This window comes from Rhinatrema bivittatum, chromosome 1 (genome assembly GCF_901001135.1).
Source record: "Rhinatrema bivittatum chromosome 1, aRhiBiv1.1, whole genome shotgun sequence".
Classification (NCBI taxonomy): domain Eukaryota; kingdom Metazoa; phylum Chordata; class Amphibia; order Gymnophiona; family Rhinatrematidae; genus Rhinatrema; species Rhinatrema bivittatum.
The window spans coordinates 83059676-83081779 of NC_042615.1; the positions used below are offsets into that span (position 1 = coordinate 83059676).

The window sequence follows — 22104 nt, forward strand, 5'->3', positions numbered from 1 at the left end:
AACTGTTGCATCCGTCGGTGCTAGACGGCTTTGCCCCGTTTGCCTCACCTTGCTTCCCTTGGAAAATTGCTACCGCCGCGTCTACAAGCCGACCTCTCCGGTGTCCCTAGAACGGCTATGGTGCTGCCTCCTGCCATGCTCCTCCCAAGGGCCTACTAGGGTGTGTGCAGACACAACCCATGTCTTTATTCCAGCTTTGGTGCGAACCTTGGGAGTGTTCCCCTCTACTGACATCACACCATCCGGGTATATAGCCTGTACTAAGTTGCTAGCTCGTTGAGTTAGCAAAGGATTGGTCTCGGCCGGTCTAAGCTACTCTGCCGCTTCTGTGCTGCCGCTGGAAGCTCTCTGTCTACCCTTCGGGGTATTGCTAACCTGGGTATCTGCTCCTTGGGGGCCCTCTACTTTATTTCAGGTGACTTACAGGGATCAGGTACTCACCCCTCGAGGGCCTGCTCTCCCTGCCTCTGTGCCGCTACCAATTTCTTCAACCTGGTGGAATCGCAGACCAACAGCAACCATCTAGTGAGTAACCTAACTCTCAGTCTATCTCATCCACAGTACTACTTTGCTAGGAAATGGACACCGGAATCCCCCTATACCCACAGGGTGAGAAGGGTCCCTTCTGCCGAGGGTCCTGAGACTGCTACATCCAGACTACCTCATTACTGCCACCTCTGGTGGTACACTTCAAGCTGTTAAATAAAAGAACTAGCTCTGGCCTGGATTTATCAAAATCCAAAAAGTATTGCATGCGATAGCAAAAGGGCTGTGTTTTATGTAAATAGTTTATCGCAATTTGCACTAATACCTATGTGAAGAGCTAACTTAGCACACATTGCTCTCTCTCTCTATCTCTCCCTCCCTCCCTCCAGGAGCTTCAAACCTACTGAAACAGGCCTTTCAGGAGACAGTCAGCAATAGGACTTCACAAACTGGTAAATTCCTCCTCTTTTTTGGATTTGCATCGCACCCAACGATATGGTGCTATCGCATGCGTTAAAGGCATTTTAGCATGTGATAAGCCCTTAACACATGCAAAAACGCCTTAGCACATTTTGATAAATGACCCCCTCTGTGTTTGTGCGTCTGCATTTAGCCCAGTACTGTGGCACCTCACAGGGCTCCTCCCCATGGGCGTGGTCAGCTGCCTCAGTACCCAAGAATCCACCCAAACACCCCTTAACCATAACAATAACATATTATGAACTCCAGAACAAGGCTCTTTTTGGCACAAATATTAAGAAGGGCATAAGACTGCAGTGCACACAGACATGCATGATCTTGTTCAAAAGCATTGCCTGTGCCAACTCCAGTGTGTGCTTGCCTATGCCTAGTAGTGGTACTGTTTTTTTTTTTCCACAGATGACATAGTTTATAGAAAGACAGCCCACCACAATTTTGGCATAAATATTATTAAGCAGTGTTTCTCAACTAGTGGTCCATGGACCATCACCAGTCCTTGGCAGAGTTTCTGACAGTCTGTGAAACAAATGTGATTGCTGGAGAATGAAGCAAGACCTACCCTGCAACTGTACATTATACACTGCAATGCACCCTGCACCACAACCTTTCCCCCTTGCCTAGTGGGACTTTATTTTCTCTTTTGCAATTGGGACCAGTACTGAGGCCCCATTTCTGGAAGAGGAGCAGCTGCAGTTAAACGTTAATAATGTGGGACTGACAGAGCCACAGTGTGCCTATGGCCAATATGGCCATGGCCATAGGCGCTGTTACCAAAAGGCGCCACTACTAAAAGGCACATTATCACTGCCATTGCCAAGGAGAGCAGTACGGCTGGCAGATCCTCAGCAAAAGAGAAAGCAGTGCATGAGTTTAGTAAGTGGAAAAGCATCATGGTCCCACTGGCAACACTGCTGATTCTGGTGGGGCTACACTGCTTTTCCACTTACTAAGGCCATGCTTACCATGCTGTCGATTTTGGTAGAGTTGCGCTGCTGAGGAGGAGGAGGAGGATCGTGCCCTGTCAGAAGTCCAATGCCCCATGGCCAGAAGTTGTTCCCTTGGTCACAGGGGCTGAAGAAGGAGACTGCTGCTGCTTGCTAAGTCAAGGAGGAAGTGAGTGAGAGGAAGCATGTGTGCTTGTGTCTGGGAAAGTGAGAGAGAGCATGTGTGGTTGTATGTGGGAGAGTGAGAGGAAGCATGTGTGCTTATGTGTGGGAGAGTGAGAGCATGTGTGCTTGAATGTAGTAAAGAGAGAGCATGTGTATGGGTAAGTGAGAGAGAGCATGTGTTCATGTGTGTGGGAGAGTGAGAGAGAGCATGTGTGGTGAGCAACTAACCCAGTTTGTCTCTCTGCCTGCTAAACTATGACAATTTTAGGGCATCTGGAAATAAAAAATTCCAAGGTATGCATAACGGGGAATTTTTTTAAATCTTTATTTTAATTGTTGGGTGTTATTTGATGTGTCTGTTTTGAAATATTTTATTGATGTTTGGAAGATTTTTATAGGAGATTTTAATTATTGCATATTATTCTATTCATTAATTGTTTTGAATTATTTTTTTTATTGGTATGGTTTTACTAATTTTGTTTTATGAGGAATGACAATGTTTCTTTTTTTTACATTGTTGCAGTGCATACAGAATTTTGCTTGTAGCTTCCAGTTCAGTTTTTGTCCGTACATTTCCATTTATACTATATACTATATGGTCTCTTTATTCTGTATTTGAGCCTCTGTCTGTGTTTTACATGTGTGACTGAAGTGAGTTATTCCATAAGTGTTTAGTTTCTATCAGGCCGATTCAGTACAGTGGGCTCCGGTGGAGCGCACTGTTAATCCGCGATTAGACGTGCGGTTTGGACGCGCTAGCTTTACCCCTTATTCAGTAAGGGGTAATAGCGCGTCCAAAATGCGCGTCCAACCCCCCCGAACCTAATAGCACCCGCAACATGCAAATGTTGCATGTGCACCCTCCGACTTAAAAGTCGGAGGTCCCGAAAGTTAAAAAAAGTAAAAAAATAAATAAATTTGAAATAGGCACGTGCCTTGCGCGTTGAAAACCGGATGCCCAATTTTGCCGGTGTCCAGTTTCCAAATCCGTGGCTGTCAGCGAGCACGAGAACTGATGCCGGTAAAATTGAGCGTCGGCTGTCAAACCCGCTGACAGCCGACGCTCCTGTCCTAAAAGAGGCACTAAGGACGCGCTAATGTCCCTAGCGCCTCTTTTTACCGCAGGCCTAATTTAAATAAATGTATTTACTGAATCACGCGCCCAGGAGAGTGTCCTGTGCATGTGCCGGGCGAGCGGGTGAGCCGGGAAAGCGGGCGAGCTCTCCCGCAATTTTACTCTATTGGCCCGTATGTAGGGCTCTGTAGCAGCTTGGATTGTTTTGTTTTCCTAATAGTGAGTTTATTACTATTTTAGGCCTGGTATAATTTTTATGGTATTAACTTTCATAGGTAGGGTTGTTGCTGATTGAGTGCTTCTCTGAGGGTCACGCCCATGCCCAAGATGCATTACAGTAGGCCTAATGCCATATAGATTCCAAGTATCTCTTGCTTTTTTGCAGAGTTTCTGGTCTGCACCTTAGCAGTGCAAGTAAATATCTAACTAGATAAACGAAGCTTGACCGACGTGCCGCAAATGCGCAGTAGAGAGCAGCTCTACCGCGCATGCGAGCACGTCGGTCACAGTGTGCCTCTTAAAAATGGCGCTACAGGAGTGGCGGTGGCACCGGCCCGAAGAGCTGGAGCGGCGGCGGCGGCCCGAAGACCAGGAGCGGCAGGAGCGGCGGCCTGAAGACCAGGAGCGGCAGCGGCGGCCCGAAGACCAAGAGCGGCGGTGGCCCGAAGACCAGGAGCGGCGGCGGCGGCCCGAAGACCAGGAGCGGCGGCAGCGGCCCGAAGAGCAGGAGTGGCGGCGGCGGCCCAAAGAGCTGGAGCGGTGGCGGCGGCCGAAGAGCGGCGGCGGCCCGAAGAGCAGGAGCGGCGGCGGCATGTGCGCAAGGGAGGGAGGGACGGAAGGAACACCCCGGAGATCTACTGAGGGGAGGAGAGAGGAGTGACTGAGGGGAGGGGGGAGGGAGGAGTGACTGAGGGGAGGAGGGAAGGGGGAGAGAGGAGTGAATCAGGGGAGGAGGGAGGGGGAGAGGAGTGACTGAGGGGAGGAGGGAGGGGGGAGAGAGGAGTGACTGAGGGGAGGAGGGAGGGGGGAGAGAGGAGTGACTGAGGGGAGGAGGGAGGGGGGGAGAGAGGAGTGACTGAGGGGAGGGGGAGAGAGGAGTGACGGGGGAGGGGGGGAGAGAGGAGTGACTGAGGGGAGGAGGGAGAGGGGAGGGAGGAGTGACTGGGGGAGGGGGAGATAGGAGTGACTGAGGGGAGGAGGGAGGGGGGAGAGAGAGGAGTGACTGAGAGGAGAGAGGAGAGAGTGGGGGGAGGTGAGAGGGGAGAATGAGGGGGAAGGAAATGAACCAAAAAAAATGTTAATGTAGCCCGTTTTAACGGGCTTAACGGCTTGTAATATACATATTGTAATGATATTTTTACCTCAGAAGACTGTGCTTTGAATGTCTTTTTTCATGTGAAATCTATTATAAATGCATAATGGGTTACACCTAATCCTACCCTTCCTTGTCACCCAGCATCCACCTCTGTTACTCCTTGTCTATATTCTTGATAAATGTGCAATAACCTCTACCTCTTATCAGCTCCTACCTTGTTCTCTAAGCTAGTCTCTGCATGATACCTCGCTCTTCCGTATACCATACCACACTCCATCCTGTACCTCATAACCTCAATCCCATTCGCTACTGCAACTAATTGATAACTTTCCCCCTAGTGAATTATAAGCAACCTTGTTAGTAATTTTAGTGCTGTGTATATAGGTCCCTTTTTATTTTCTCCCCTTGTTTTTTTTTCCCCATATATTTACTTATATACAATCATTTAGATATATATATATTGTTCTTGGCATTGTACATATCTGTTCATGGCATTATAGGGGTGTGCATTCGTTTTGAACTTATATGTAAAACGCTACTTTTTTTTTTTTTTAACTTAAAAAAGTGATGAGGTGAAAACGATCGGATTTCCAACTTATTCAACATAGCTATGTTGAATACGTTGGAAATCGCGATCGTTGATCCTAAATAAAAATTTAAACCCCTCACCCTCCTTAATCCCCCCCAAGACTTACCAAAACTCCCTGGTGGTCCAGTGGGGAGTCAGGAAGCCATTCCTCTATTCCTTTGCGAGGAGCAAGTGACGTCCGCGTCACGTCGGAGTGACGTGGCCGTCACGTGGTCCACCGCGGTTCCACTCCCGGACCCCTCGTTGGACACAAACGGAACTTTTGGCCAGCTTGGGGGGGCCTCCTGACCTCCCCAAGCTGGCCAAAAGTTCCGTTTGTGTCCAACGCGGTCCGGGAGTGGAACCGAGGCAGATTTTCGTAGAATTTACGCACACCAGGCCTAATTGGGCGAACATTTGTGAGCACCCGGTAGCTCACACAAATGTAGGCCGCGCGCATACCTTTTAAAATCTGTCCTAAATTGTGAACACAGTGCATAATGCCTGTTACCTGCACATATTTACTTCTGCTATTTAATCAGGTGCAAGTCAGAATAAAATACTTCATAGCCAAATACTGACAGGGTGAAGGGTCAGGGTAAACTGGGGGAAATGCTGGCTGAACAACCATAGGAGTCTTGATGACCGAGAGATAGCCTGGACAAACTGATCATTTCTTCACGCACGCATGTTATAAAATGTGCTGACTTGTATGCAAAAGCTGACCAGTGCTAAGAGAAATATGCAAATAACAATTCCTCATGCAAATGCTTAAAATTAGGAGCACACAAATGTGCAAATAGGTGTACTTTATATGATGTGCATGCAATTCCATGGACGATATAAAATTAATATGCCTGTGCTTGCACCAACATGTATACATATATGGGTGCATGAGCTTTTTTAAAAGTTACTTTTCCTGTGTTTATTATTCATAAACAAGCTTTTGAAAATTCCCTAGTGGGGGGTGGAGAGAAAGAGTTCTATATATAAAGATATTTGGGAAAGCTATTTTGCACATACTTTTATGCACACTGGAAAGAGGTATTCCCAAGGGAATAGTTGGGGCAGGGAAACCATATATATGTGCATATTTTTTATTTTCAAAAATATACATGTATATGTATGTGAATACATGTACATCTGCTTCTAAATAGGCTTAAATGTGTGTGCAAATGCCACATTGGGTGCTGCATGCATACACACATTTTCAAAGCATACTTACATGAGTAAGTCCAGTTCCAATTTCTGGACTTCATCCCTACCTGGGATTTTATTAAATTAGACTTTTATTCTTTAGGTATGCCCTTGTGTACAGGCTAAAAAAGATCACATCTATACCGGACATTTTTTCTTTTCTTCATTTTCAACTGTTACTCCTACAGTATATGACAAGGTTACAACAATCCTAATAGGAAAAGAACAAGCTATTTACTTTGCATTTATATAGCCCAACTGCATTCTCTGCAGAGGCTATCTCATGTTTCTTATTTAATTAATATTTTTTTTGCTCTTTAGTCTTACAGAATTCAAAAACATACATTTCATAACATGCACACACACACACACACACACATATAGAGAGATAGAGATGGAAAAATAGATAGATATAATACATATTTAATGAATTTGTGACATTATCAAAGAAAATGGTTTTCATACTGAGACAAGTCACCATCATCTGAAAATTATCCTTATTTTTTACCTTGTTGTCTCTGGAAGCAATAGCACCATTCATTGTTGGATATCAAACTGTCCTTGTATGTGTCACATGAGTTCAAGAAGGTCTTGGTACACTGTTCATTCTTGTCAAGATAAATACTTCCAAGCTCTGACTGATCCAACAGTAGGTCATAGTTCGTATCAAGCCTATTAAACATCCAGCCGAGAGAGTCTTTGCAAATTGGCAAAATGCTTGTATCAAATCCTAAGAAAAATAAAAAGAATGCTTTTAAATAATATACAATGATAATAGCACTGCTCAAAGAAGAGATAAACATTAATGTGTTAGATCAGTTAAAGTAAATAGCATAGTACAAACTGTACATCTGATTCTGATATTAACTAACTAAAAAAAATTAAAATGTAACTTCATAGGTTTTTAAATTCTATTATGGAAACTAGTTTATTAGTTTTAGGGCAGATCAAACTAATTAAGATTTGCAAAATGTATCCATTTGAAGCAACTAAGAGACATTGCATTAAAGAACAAACATAATTACTACAGAAGATCAAAAAATAAACAAAGTTTAGGGCTCAGGCCCCATGCTTTTCAGAACTTCAGCCACAACATGGAGGACATCACAAGGTGTTCTAGAACTCTTTCTCCCACTTTGTCTTTGCTCATATTCTCTTCTACAAACTGGGGAGAAATGGGGATTGGTGAAAGAACGTAATAGCTAGCCAGGTCTATAGTAAAGGGGATTTTCCCCTCCTGTTGTGGAAAATGAGGGAATCTAGAGCTACATAGAGCAAGGCAATAATAAGAAGCTGCACACTGGTTGGCCTCTGCCTCTTGCTCATATATGACCTAGCCAAGAAAGAAGGGCAGCTTTAACTAAACATGCAGGTTAGTGAGAAATCATTTAGTCTTACAGGGGAAATTTTTCGTGAAGCCACCTAATACGCTGATATTTTTGTTCTGCATAACTTTAGCAAATTTTCAAAGAGAAAAAGCATCTGTGTTGGAAGGTAATAGCAGCTTCCCTTCTGTCAGCAAAGGTTTTGGGAAGCAAGGCCAGTTAGTTGTAGCTTCAAAGGGTGACCTTGAGGCCATGTTTAAGCTACCGGATAGTAGTTAAGGGGAGTTATGGGGTATGAAGAGCAAAATTGCTTTGTTGGCGGTGGGTGTAGGGATCCCAAAGACACCTTACTTCATTGGGGGCCCTAAAGGATCTTGCTTCATCAGGGAGTGGGAAGGAGTAGATACCCCAAAAGCTCTTCCATTGTTAGGGATGAGAGGGATGGAGGGAAGGCTGGCAGGGTCTCTTTGTATCAGGGGTAGGCCATTCAGGACAAGACTTGGTTCATTGCTTTGTCAAGGTGTGGAGGAATGGGTCTTGCTTTGTTGCTTTGGGTGCATGGATAGGACTTTCTTATTTTGGAATGGAGCCGGAAGAGGGATTGCTCAGGGGTCTTTGCTTTGTTGGTGGTCTTATACCAAGATGAACCTTATTTCATCAGGGTGGGAAGAAGGGGCTGCCAGAGGGATCTTTTATCATAGGGCGGGGGTGCCTAAAGGGGTTTGTCTTCTGCTTACAAGGAGAGGAGAGTCCAAAATGGCCATGGTGATTTCTAGGAAGTGTCCCTTGGTTAGGGGAAGGCCCAAAGAACACAAGTTTCCCTATGTTAAACATTAGTGTGCTGGCTCTGCCAACAAACTAACATTTAACACATCTCATTGCTGTTAAATTTGCTAGGCCTGGACAGTCTCAGTAAAGGGGAGGAAGGGAGGAAGGGGAGATAGTGAATATAATTTTAATAACTAATAAGTTTATTATCACTCTATTTGAATGTTAACATGGGATTTCATCCATACCACATCATTAGTGATTCGGTCACATTTTAACAAAGACCTAGATTTTTCATTCCGCTATAAATATAGCAGAATGAAGAACCGTGGATAGAAAAGGGGTGAGGGACGATAGTGTGTACCCAGCTGCATTGCAGTGGTGCATTTTTGCCTGCCACAGTTGAGGCATGGCACACACTATCACCCTAGTAGCACTGCCAGCGATAATGTGTAAAACATTATCGCCCGCAGTGCCACTGGACCCAAAATTTTGTTAACCCCACCCAAACCCCACCCTAACCCCTCCCCTCCCCCTGAAGATGGCGCCGGCCATCCAGTGCTCCTACCATGTGACAGGGACCGGCCAATGGCATGGATACCCTGTCACATGGTAAGGGCAAAGGGCCATCGGCACCATTTTGATTAGTGGCAGCCGACGGCCCGGGAGCGGGAGATCACTCCCGGGACCTCCACTGGACCACCAGGTACCTGTAAAATGTTTTTTGGGGGGTCGGGAGGGTGGGGGAAGCTAAGGGATTAGTTTTAAAGGGTTGGGGTAGGTTTAGGGGTTATTTTTGTGTGCTGTTTTTCCTGCCCTCCCCCAAAACAATAAGAGAACCCCCACGAACAATATCGTGGGGTTTTCCTATCGTTTTGGGGGAGCCCCCGATTTCTGATGATTTTGAAAATATTGACGATATTTTCAATCGTCCGAAGCCCGATTCACATCCCTAGTTGTCAATATGAAGGACAGAAGTGACAGACCATCAAAACCCCAAGAGAGAAAGTGAAAGAAGAGTCTTCCAGGAGAGGAAATCCAAGCCAAAAACACATGCCTCATATCTCTGCCAAGGGGACTCAACCAGTTCTGATACATCTATCCCACTGATAACAGTGAGAAAAATCTACCAGCCCTGTCAGAAGGACACTGGCTTCTGATTATCCATTACTCTATGAGGTCCTTGTAGTTTCAGAGCAGCTACACAATGAAAGCTGTTCTCACTGAAGCCTCAGAAAACCAGAAGTATTTTTTGGACCGAATAACCTCAACAATTGTCATCAGCATACACCAGTAAAGCAATTTCAGGCAACTGACAATGCAGTGGTCAGTAGGGGTCACTTTTAGTTATTTTATATAGAAACAGAATATATTTTTATAGAGAATTTAAAGATAAGGTAGGTAATAGGGCAGAATTTGAAACCCAGTTTAGAACAATTGGAGGGGGGGGGGGGGGGCGGGAGGGGTGGAGGGTTCAATTTCTCTCTGCAGTGCTCCATGCTGCTTCTATGTTACCACAAGCTTCTTGTTCCAATGAGTGTAGCGGAAAGTTAAAAAAATGTTTACGCAGCTAACTTCACCACTCCTTTCTTTCAAGATATTCCCATGCTTTTGTGTAAAAATGCTTAATTAACAATGATAATCAGAGGAGATGTTAATCAACTGGTAGATCTTCTCCCTCGCATAAAGCTGTCACTAATGTCAGGCTTATTCATGGGTTGATTGATCCTTGGCAAATTCTACCCCCTACTGATAAACATTTTACTTTGAATTCCTTTCCACACCAGTCATATTCTCTTATTGACTTCTTTTTGAGCTCTCGTAGCCTGCTAGGACCTGCATACATTGCTGGTATTTCTCCCATTATTACATCAGAGCAGCTACAAACTCTTTTTTTTTTCTCCATTAGGACTTACCAGCCCCTGGCACTTCTACCTGGAAATTTAATGCAGATCTTTTGGAAGATACTATTTTTATGTGATATATTTCGAAGTGTTATCCAAAGTGTTTAATTTACTATCAGGTATGAAATTATTAGCTATTCCTTGCAGAAGCATAAGGATTTCTGATAAGAAGAAGTGTCTCTGGAATCTCAGATATATTGCTTGAGCAAGATCATGTTAAGTTCTACAATCCGCTGACCCTTATGACATTGTATACATTGAAATATCATAACAATAATGTACTGCGTCATCAAGCTAGTAAGACCCTTTTTTAACAAACATCTAGATATTATTCAAAATAAAATAAGTCTGGGAGATTGTTAGCATGTTATGTACATGGTAAGAGAGAACATCAGAGGATTACCACTCTAAAATCTACATCAGGAGTAATAGACATTGCTGACCAATTTTTTACCATTTTATCTCAAACTATACAAACTGCTTTCCTTATTACATAATTTCTTTCTACCAGGCAGCATCCCCTCCTTGATCACAGAAGAGAAGACTCGACTTGACTCCCTGATCACTTTATTGGAGGTCAGTCATGCTCTCTACTCTCTATAAACTTGGAAGGCTCCAGGTATTGACAGTTTTAAAATGGAATTCTGCAAGACTTTCTCATGTTTCCTTACTCCCACACTTCATTCTTTATATTGCTCCATGCAAGATACTGCTCTGATTGCTGATAGATTCAATGCTGTGAAAACTGCAGCATTTTCTAAGCCCAATAGCTATCCTAAGGCTGCTACAAATTATCATCTTATTTCACTGCTCTATGAAGACTATAACATTTTTGCAAAAATATTGACTTTTTGACTTAGTTTAGTGCTTAATAAACTCATACACATAGATCAATCCGGTTTTATGAAAAGTCACCTAATCACTGATAATGCCATTTGTTTCATAATTTTATTCTAGCAGCAAAGGACATTCCAAAACCACTTGTAGCCATTTCATTGGAAGTGAAAAAGGCCTTTAATCATGTTGAATGGGATTATCTGATTGCTGTTTTAGAATGGTTTGGATATGGGCCATTAATTATTTTGTTAATTACTTTATTGTACCATCAACCCCTCTATTTTCTCTCAATTAATGGAACTTTATCTAAACAATTTTTTCTTTGCAGTGTGGGGCTTTGCTTCCCCACACCGATCTGAGGCCACATAGGCCATAAAGGACAATGAGCTGGGCCTCTTGCCCAGCTCATTGTCCTTTATGTGTCCTCCTTGAGGACAATGCCTGGTGCCTTCTCCTCAATCACTGGCCAATATCGCTGTGCATCCTAAGCGGGTCTCCCCAAGGGGTGCTGCTGGCTTGGCTGACTAAGCTGTGGTAGATTCTTTTTCCTGCACCACCATTTCTAAATGGCTGCCAATTGAAGCGGTGAGGGAACCCTTCGAAAATCACTGTCACTTTACTTTCCCAAACTCCTTCCCCCCCCCCCCCCCCCGCGCTCCCCATACCCTTACTTGTGCACTTAGACATGGGGTGTGACGCAGCGCACACAGCACAGATATGTTTGAATTTACACTCTTGGAAGGTACATCAGGATTTATTAAACTGCCAGCATATCTTACTGTTTCCATTCTCCTCCCAATTTGTACTGCCTGATATTGTAGGGCTGCTGTGCACCCACCCCAATTTATTGGATGCTCTGGCATCCATAGTCTTCTTGGTCATCTGTCGCAACCACAGCTCCACATCTTGTGTCTCCCAGGACTTAAATCGGTTTTCCTCCATCTTATCCATGAACTTTTCATCATAATTTAACCAGGCCCATCCCTGGTATTCTCTGTAGGCCTCCAGAATAGTATCTGCATAACTGAGCATGGGGGCCGTATTGTGAGGGGTTGTACTGTCCCACCACGCTAATCATTCTTAGGAAAGCCCTGATCCAATTAATTATATTTCTAGGAATCTTTGTTTCTACCCCCCCAACCCGACTCATCCTTCTTCTTCCCTTTTCATCTGACTTCCTTTGGCCCTCTAAAATTCTAAATATATCTATGTATTCCCTATTCCTTATATAGCTCCTCATGGCCTTAGTTATGCTCTCCCAAATCTGGGACAAGTTAGTGAGAGCCGGTGGTGCTCTGCTTGCCTCCAGAGAATTATGTACAGGCTGAGTAGGAGTGTATTCTGGTGAGGAACTCAACTCAGAGCTGTCCACGGATGAACCTGAGCTTGAACTGCTCCTGTTCCTTTTCCTTTTCTTACTCTTCCTCTTTACTTCCCCTTCCACCCTTGACTCTGCACTTCGTGTGTCCAATGACTCTTAGCTCGCACTGTTGTCACGGGATCATTTGTCATCTGCTGGGATGCCTGGTGGTAATTTGGAAGATTTGCCATCACAGTCTGGCTTCCCGCTGTAGCTGAAGTCTCTGTCGCTGCTGTGTAGGGTCTCATGTCGCTGTGACAGGTCTTTGTTGTCTCTCACAATGGGTAGCACATCTGCAGGTATCCTTGGAGGAAAATAGGTGGTACTGGGAATGCCAGTATGGGCCATGGTGCCCCGCTGGCATTGTTTGTGTCTTGTACTCTACATGTGGGAGATGTCTTAATCAGGCTTTGCTTCTCCATTCCCATTTGAGGCCAAATAGGCCATAAAGGCCAATGAGCTGGGCCTCTTGCCTGGCCATAGTCCCCTCCTTGAGGATGGTACATGGTGCCTTCTCCCCAATCACTGGCCAATACCGCTGTGTGTGGATACATTTCCGCTGTGTGTGGATACGTTTCCAGTGCTAAAAAAGGCATGCTAGCCAGATACAGTCTCTCTGCATCAGAGAATACTGCTTAGGAAGGGGTGACGCGCGACTGCTGAAAGCCAACCTTTAACAGGGCATGAGCCCAAAGAGTCCCCCCCTTGTCTCCCGCCATGGCATGATCATAGGCTAGGCAGGGGGGGGGGGGGGGGGGGATAGGAGAGAGCGCGTGATGACGTCACCCAGATGGGAAGTGAGGGATGACGTCAGCCTCGCATATATCTCTAGACTTGAGGCGTTAACTTCTCTCGGGCACCCGGCACATCTTTGTGTGGCCTGTGCCCCCGTTGTGAAGATCTTCTCCCAGGTAGATGGAGACGGCATGGCCGCGTGGCCCAGAAGAGATGCTCCCAACCACCCACCGACCTCAAGGGTGAGAGCCAGCAGACCCATGTAGGCATCCCGATCCCTGTCTTCCTCACCAACGGTGGACCTGTGGAGGGAGCGTTGGCAGGCCTGGACAGGCATTGCATGTTTAAGAATGGCAGCAGCAGTCATCAGAGTTGGGCCCCACCCACCCACCCCCTAATCCTTATCAGCCACCCCTCCACCTATTGGCGATGGTGAGCAGCAGGCAGAGGTAATTCCCAATGCACACAGAAATGGCATGGTCGGGGGAAAGGGCCAAGGGGGATGGGAGCCAACAGTGGGGTGCGACAACGGTGTGATGTCAGGGGAGGCCGATTGCAAAAAGCAGCAGCTAGGGGGGCCACTACTCGCGCTGTAGGTGGTGACACAATCGGCAGGAGAGCAGACTGGCCGAACCCATGGATGCGGCAGGGTCAAGAAACTGAGAACAGGTGGATGCATCTGGCGGTGCAGGAAAAAGAATCTACCACAGACCAGCCAGCCAAGGCAGCAGCACCCCTTGGGGAGAACCACTTAGGATGCACAGCGGTTCTCCCCAAGCCAGCCCTTAACCAGATAAATATTAACTTATCCCGGTAAGTGGCAGCAGCTGTCGACTACTTTCTAGATAAATACTGATTTATCCATGTATCTGGCAGTGGAAAGCAGCTGCCAGATAGTTGCACAAGTCAGTACTTATCCAGCTATCTGATGCAGTTTTTCCCTTCCTGAGTTAAAATGTGTGTTCAGCTTGGATCTGCCAGTATTTGCAACCTGGATTAACCAATTTAGAGACGGGTTCTGGTCTCGATGGACCTTGGTCTGACCCAGTATGAAAATTCTTAAATTCTTAAGGTGTTACCAGATTATAGCATGAACTGGACAGAACTGCTTAACAATCGAAAAAATAGCCAATAATGAACTAGGGATGTGCATTAGTTTGCGAAGAAATAGGAAATAGAGACGATATTTCCTATTTTGTCGCGGTTCGGGGGGGGGGGGGGCGATAAAACGATAAGAAAACCCAAAAAATTTCATATGGTTTTCTTATCATTTTTGGGGGGGAGAAAGGGCACATTAAAAAAAAGTAAAAAACCCCAAACCCACCCCAACCCTTAAAATTTAATTAATTGCAAACCCCCAACCTCCTGAACCCCCAAGACTTGCCCAACCCCTCCAAGAGTTACCGAAAGTCTCTGGTGGTCCAGCAGGGTCCCGAGAGTGATCTCCCCCTCTCGGGTTGTTGGCTGCCACTAAACAAAATGGCGCCAATGGCCCTTTGCCCTTACCATGTGACAGAGGCCAGCCAATGGCACCGATATCCCCTGTCACATGGTAAGGCAAAGGGCTATTGGTGTCATTTTGATTTCTGGCAGCTGACGGCCTAAGAGCGGGAGATCACTCCCGGGACCCCCGCTGGACCACTAGGGATTTTCAGCAAGTTTTGGGGGGTTGTAATTAATTACATTTGAAGGGTTGGGGCAGGTTTCGGGTCTCGATTCGGGGGGAGCTGAAATAAAATTGGCCCGAACTGCGGGAAAATGAAATTTCCCATGGCGGGCTGATAAGGAAGGCCGAACTGAAAGGTTCGGCCAAATCACATCTCTATAATGAACTAGATATGAATGATGACAAGCTAAGCTCTGCCCACAAATGCCACAAATAAAACCATCAGCACAGCAGCTCAAACAGGAAGAAGACAAAGAATACCAGAAAGATCACCATGGGCAGCAAGAAATGATAAAAACCAGTCCCAGCTGTACAGAGGCATACCCTGCTAAAGACTTTCAATTGACCAAATCATTTGGAAGCAAACAAACTTCAAGTAACATCAATCTTAGATAGGGGTTAGATCTTACTGTTTAGGACTATATGACCAATGTAATAGAATAAGCAAGGAGTGTGGTGAACTTCTTAATAATAAACCTTGCATGATTCCATTATTGTTTCCTCAATTTTGGATATTTGGGATTTAGGGGTGTGGGTGGGTGGGAAGGTTCCACTTGGGTGGGTAGGTGGCTCTCCCTGTCAAGTTAGAAGGATCAATTTGAAGAGTGTATTTTGAAACTTCATGTCCCTCCCGACACAGCCACGGCGAAACACGGGTTCGTGTTGGGAGACCTCTGTGTAAAATTGCTCTTTTGTGAAACCAGTGGAGTTGCCGCTATAAGAATGAGAATCTAATAAATGAGAATTTGTTGATGAAACTTTTGGGACTACTACAATTACTTGCACTGTCTTGTGGATGGACTTGCTGAAGTGCAGGTTTAGCTCATTGTGTTGTTAAGGTTCCCTAGAGTCCCATATGCCCTGAAGCAGACCTAGAAATACCCTAGAAGGCAATCCAAATGTGGATGGAAGTGGCTGCCACATGGACATTTCTCTTAGTTCTCTCCTGATACCTTCTATGAGAGAATTATGTCTCAACTGCTGTAGACTTGTCTCCACTGTAATATTTGTCTTGCAAACTGTCTGTAATATCTGAGACCATACAGGACACAGAATACATGCAGTAAAACATTTCAGCACAATTATGGTGTATTATTGTAACTTGAGAGACTGCTCTTAAAATTCTGGCTTAGAACAGTGTTTGAAACATTTGTTACTAGTGCACATTTGGTTGAAAAATAGATTTTAATGTTTAAATAAATATGGAATTCTATGAACGTGTTAGTGTTAGTGTCTTTCCACTTTGGATTCTTCCTCTCAGGCCGATACTGTAAAAATCCCAGGAGAGCAGGTGCTCTGTGTTGGGCACCCGCTCTCCTGACATGCGCCCAGGCACCCCTCCAGGGTGCACAATTCTCTATTTAAATTAGGACGCGTGCTAAAAAGGAGATGGTAGGGACAATAGTGTGTCACTAGCACCTCCTTATTAGTGGAAGAGGCGGCTGTCAGTGGGTTAACAACTGATGCCAGTAAAATTGAGCATCGATTGTCGAACTGCTGATAGCCATGACTCCCACCATGCCACCGGGTGAGCCAGGCTGACCTACAGCTGAAGCCAGAGAGCTCTGTCAGCAAAAAAGGGAGCAGGCAGACAGAAGGGGGCAGCACGTTGCAACCAATTAGAACGCTGGCAAAAATACGATCTTTGGTCAGAGCCGGTTGGTGAGCGGCCCATGGGCTCCTTCCTCTCTCCTCCACATGGCTGACCTGCCCCATGAGTAGCAGAGTCACCGCCTCTCCCTCCCTGCTAGTGCAGCATTGGGTCCCCAATGTTTCCTGGGTTGCTCAGATCTTAACACCTGCCCTTGGGCAGGCATTAATTTCTGAGAGTAAAATGTGCAGCTTGGCCGCACATTTTACTTTCAGTATTCTGGAGGAATAACTAATAGGCTCATCAACATGCATTTGCATGTGATGAGCGCTATTAGTTTCAAGGGGTTTGATCATGTGTTTCCATGCGCTGGGGTCGGCAGGCGCAAGGGGGTGCACTGAGCCCAAGGGGAGCTCCAATGGCTTTCCCCGTTTTTTTAGCTCTCCCCCACCTTTCCCTCCCTTCCCCTATCCAACCCCCCCCAGCCCCCACCCCCCATCTAACCCACCCCCCAGCCCTACCTAAATCCCTCCCTACCTTATTTTTTCAAGTTACACCTGCCTCTGGCGTAACTTGCGAGCGTAACTTGCGCGCGTAACTTGCGCGCACCAGCTGGCGGCTCGCCAATCCCCGAGACAGACCACTGTGCCGGAGAACTCGGGACCGCCCCCGGACCACTGCCACGCCCCCCGGGCCCACCCATTTTTGAAAGCCCTGGGACATACGGCACGCGCAGGGGTAAGTTTTCGGGGGTTGCACGTGTATCTTACGCACTTAACCCTTTGAAAATCAACCCCAGAATGCCTAAAAAACTGCCTCCATATTGAGAACACGGCTTCTTCTTTCATGACATGCATTCAGACATCAAAAGACTGGATCATAATACTGAAATAACTTGAATCAATTAAAAGTACCATACTTCAGAAAGAAAACCCACTTAAAAATAAGGAATAATCTGTTTAAACAGGCACTGTTGCCAACTTTTAGAACTTCTCACAGTTAATTGATACTGTTCATTAATGAAACATGCACGATGAGCCCCCTTCTGAATAAAAAAGTTGATTTTTTGACAAAAAATAGAGTCAAATAAAATATTAAATATAAAAGCTCCTTACGACTTCTTTCAGGTCTTGGTAGTGGTTTATTCTTCTTGTTTTGACTTCCACCTTCATGGAGTGCCTTGAACCAGTCTCTCAATCTATTTGCAATCTCTCTGAATTCCTGGTCACTGCAAACTGGAAAACATATGTATACAATTGTCTTGATAAATATAATCTGTCAAAATATACTGAAAAGCTTAGAAATATCATACATATAGAATGAAAGAACATGATGCCAAAAGAAGATGTGATATTTAAACCTAATTCTTTAAAGATATAAACAGAAGATAACTTTCAAACAACTTCAAACAACCCTATTTGGCTGCATGGAGATCTACTACAGTATTTTATAACCTGCACATATCAGGTATACTCAGATTATAAAATATATATAGGCTTACTCCTCAACATGCACATGTGTTTGGTTATGCGCAAATATTTGCAATGCATTAAAAGTGTGTACTTTTTCTACCTATTTTGGGTAGATTTTAAAAGAAACGCGCGCATCCATGTGGGCACGCTTCCTGGTGCGCACATATGGACGCGCACATGTTATAAAATTGTGTGGCCATGCACAAATGCAGACTGGGATGGAATGTCCCTAACCCTCTGCCTAACTTCCTTCCCACCCCCTAAATCTTCCCTACCCTACCTTTTTTTTAATTTCTGAAGTTGCTGCACCTCTGGCGCAGTAGTAACTTGCGCGTGCCGGCCCAGCACAGTGGCAAATGGTCACTGTACAGGCCACCTCCAGCCCCTCCTCTCCCTGCCCCATTATCTGGGGTCGGCACTTCGGCCCGTAACGAGGGTTATGCGTGTGGCTGGGCTCCTTTGAAGATGTGAGCGACTTGCGCAAGGTCCGGCCACGCATGAAAGTCTTGTTTTTAACGTGCACAGGGGATTTAAAATTTGGCCATTTATGAACATATGTGCATATATTTTGGGTCGGATTTTAAGATTAACGCGCGGGCATAGATTTGTGCACGCAACCCGATGCTCACATGTTATAAAATCCAGGGTTAGCACCCACAAGGTGTTGCACACTTGTGCACCTTGCGCTCGCTGAGCCCTAGGGGAGCCCCGTGGCTTTCCCCGTTCCCTCCCGTTCCCTCCGCCCCCCACCTTCCCCTCCCATCCCATATTTAACCCACCCCCCATCCCTACCTAAATACCCCCCCCACACACACCTTTATTTTTTTTTATTTACTCCTGCCTCTGGGCAGGCGTACGTTGTGCATGCCGCCCAAGTGCCGGCGCGCAATCCCCCGGCATGGCTGCTGTGCCGGAGGCCTCAGTCCCACCCCCAGATTGCCCGCCCCAACCACTGCCCGCCCCTTTTTCCAAAGCCCAGGACATATGCGCATCCCGGGGCTTGCGTGCATCGCCGGGCCTATGCAAAATAGACTCGGCGCAAGCAGGAGCGGGTTTAAAAGGGTTACACACATATATTACATGCATAACCCTTTTAAAATATGCCCCTTTATGTGTAAAAATAATTAGAACTTGTTTGCATAAAATCCTGGGTTATATGCAGAAGTAGGTTTATTTTTTTATAAATGCGTGCATAATTGATATCACCAGTTTGCTGATTCCTCTATTTCACCCAGTCTATCTTCAATTCATTGCGTTTCTCCTAGTACTTCACCCTGAACTCCTCTACATTTCACCCAGACCTCCTACCCAACATTAGCTGGCAATTAGCAGGTGTAAAATTGCACAAATAAGTTGCCTAAAGTATTCATGTAAATCTCTAATAAAATCTAAATGTATTCACATTCCTTTTGGCCCCACCCTGGAATGACCTTAGATTGCCCCTTTTTTGTGAGGCAATTATACATGAAACCAAAAATATGCAAGAATATTTTATATTTTTAAAATAGCATATATGCAAATACAAGCTATATATTTACATATCTACTAATTTTATGTGTGTAATTCTTTTGAAATTAACTCAATAGTTGTAATAGAACTTCTTAACAGAATTTTGATTGAATTGGTCCAACCAGGTTATTTGGCTAAAACTTTTCTTAAAATCCAGATTAAATCAGTTAAGAATACACATCTGTTTCTTCATGTGATTCCACAAGAAAAGGATAACTAATATTTTATTACATAAATCACAGCCTGGTCATTTTTTTTTCCAATCAAAAGTATGGGGTAGATTTTCAAAGAAGAGCACGCGCATCCATGGACACCTAATTTTATAACATTCACGCGCAGGTGTGCACATGTTATAAAATCGGGTGTTGGTGTTTGCAAGGGGGTGCACACTTGTGCATTTTGGTGCACCGATGCCCACGGCCTGCCTCAGTTCCCTCCCAGTCCACTCCAGTTTTGGAACGGACTGAGAAGGAACTTCCCAACCCCCTACACTAAACTCCCTTCCCCTTCCCCTAACCTTGCACCTCCCAGCCCTAACTTTGCCCCCCCAAAAAACTTTATCTTACCTTCTGAGCCTGCCTCAGAGCAGGCGCAGGCTGCCAGCATGCGATTCCCCGGCATAGTGGTAAATGCCGCTGTGCCTGGGGCCTCTAGCCATGCCCCATCCTGTCCCCGGACCTCCCAACCCATTTCCCAAAGCCCCAGGACTTACACACATCCTGGGGTGTTATGCACGTGGCCGGGCCTTTGAAAATAGTCCCGGCATGCATAAGGCCACCTAAGCACGTAAATCCCTGGGATTTACACGCGTAGGCCTTTTAAAATCTGGCCTTATATTTGTGCATGCAATATCAGACTTCAATATGTGTAAAATATAGTGGTGTGCATTAGTTTGCAACAAAATAGGAAATAAAGAAGATATTTCCGATTTCAAAAGGAAAACCCATAAAATTTATTGTGGTTTTCCTACCATTTTGTTTTGGGGTTGGAGAAAGGGTACATTTATAAAAAAGAAAAAAACCCCAAACCCACTCCAACCCTTAAAGTTAAATTAACTACAACCGCCCCCCCACCCTCATGACCCCCCCAAGACTTGCCAAAAGTCCCTGGTGGTCCAGTGGGGGTCCTGAGAGCAATCTCCCACTCTTAGGCTTTGGTTGCCAGTAATCAAAATGGCGCCGGTGGCCCTTTGCCCTTACCATGTGACAGGGGCTATCGGTGCCATTGGCCAGCCTCTGTCACATGGTAGGAGCAATGGACGGCCAGCACGATCTTAAAAAATGATGTGGGCCATCCATTGCTCTTATCATGAGACAGGGGCCGACCAATGGCACCAGTAGCCCCTTTCACATGGTAAGTGCAAAGGGTCACCAGTGCCATTTTGATTTCTGGCAGCCGATGGCCCGAGAGTGGGAAATCGCTCCTGGGACCCCCACTGGACCACCAGGGACTTTTGGCAAGTCTTGGGGGGGTCAGGTGAGTTGGGGGGTTGTAGTTAATTAAATTTGAAGGGTTGGGATGGGGTTTTTTTTTGTTTTCCCAAAATTGGATGTAAAAAGTTTTCCGATCCGGGGAGTGGACCGAAATGGCCTGCCCTGGACCCGAAAACGAAACCCCAACGCAAAAAATGTATGTACACTCCTGCTCTCTAGACCTCCAGGATGCCTACACCCACATTTCAATTACTTCATTTATAATTATTGATTTTCACTAATGTAACACTGAGTCTTTCTTTATATTTGTGCTCTACCCTTAAAATACATGTTTAAGAATCATAAATCAAATTGCTAGACAAGTTTTTCTGTTGTTAATCCTAGTATCAAAGTCTTGGGGGTCAGGTGAGTTGGGGGGTTGTAGTTAATTAATTTGAAGGGTTGGGGTGCGTTGTTTTTTTTTTGTTGTTATTGTTGTTTCCTGGGTAAATTATCCAGATTAACTTCTCCAGATAATTTATAATATTCAGCGGCAAAACTGTGTAACTGAATATACTTGAGTAAATCAAAATTATCTGAATAAGTTTAAATTGAAAACTTTAGTACTGCATTATATGTCTAAATTATCTGGATAAGTCTGGTTAACTGAACAACACAGATTATCAGTGATATTCAGTTATCTTCCTAAATCTGCTCCACCATGAAACACCTCCAAGTTATCCAGCCTAAAGTTTTATATAGATAAAAACATGTCAATTTTCAAAGAGTTTAGGATCTTAACTTTTGTATTTAAATCATAAATTGTCCCTTTTGAAAATTGACAAGGGCTGAGAGCTTCATTTAGGAGCCTAAAAAGTGGGTGGCTATGGGATATAGTTAGGATGAAGAAACAAAATTAGGAACTTAGCACTGATTTTCAGAACCAGGCACCTAATTTAGGAGATTCAATCTAGAAAAATAAATAGCAGGGAGGGGCTCCAAGATGGCCACCGAGTATGAAACGCTACAAGAGAGCTCCCGCTGAGTTTTCCTGTTTTTGTCAATTTTTTTGAAGTGAAATGCCTCATACTAAAAGGAAGACAAGGCTGAGAGGAGTGACAACAAGCTCACCCTCTTTGGATCCTTCTCAACCTCTCATAGAGGGTTTCCTTGCAGTGAATTTGGCAGAGACGCTGGGAGGTATGGTTGCTGAGGGGCCGGTGGGAGAGTGAATACCATCCCCCTTGACCTCTGATATCATGCTAAGCCCTGGTGTGCCGAGCAAGCCTTCCCCT

At 45.1% G+C, this 22104-nt stretch overlaps 1 protein-coding gene across 1 annotated transcript in view; it reads right to left on the reverse strand.

Moving 5' to 3' along the window:
• The window catches only part of LOC115092799 (testican-3-like), a 64079-nt gene extending 44061 nt beyond the window's left edge, over window positions 1-20018 (reverse strand). Inside the window, exons 1-3 of the mRNA XM_029604123.1 lie at window positions 19964-20018; window positions 17532-17651; window positions 6739-6960 (exon numbers count right to left, since the gene is read on the reverse strand). Coding sequence (XP_029459983.1) covers window positions 6739-6960; window positions 17532-17651; window positions 19964-20018 — 397 coding nt within the window. The remainder of the gene's footprint in view (window positions 1-6738; window positions 6961-17531; window positions 17652-19963) is intronic.
• Between the last annotated feature and the right edge of the window lie 2086 nt (window positions 20019-22104).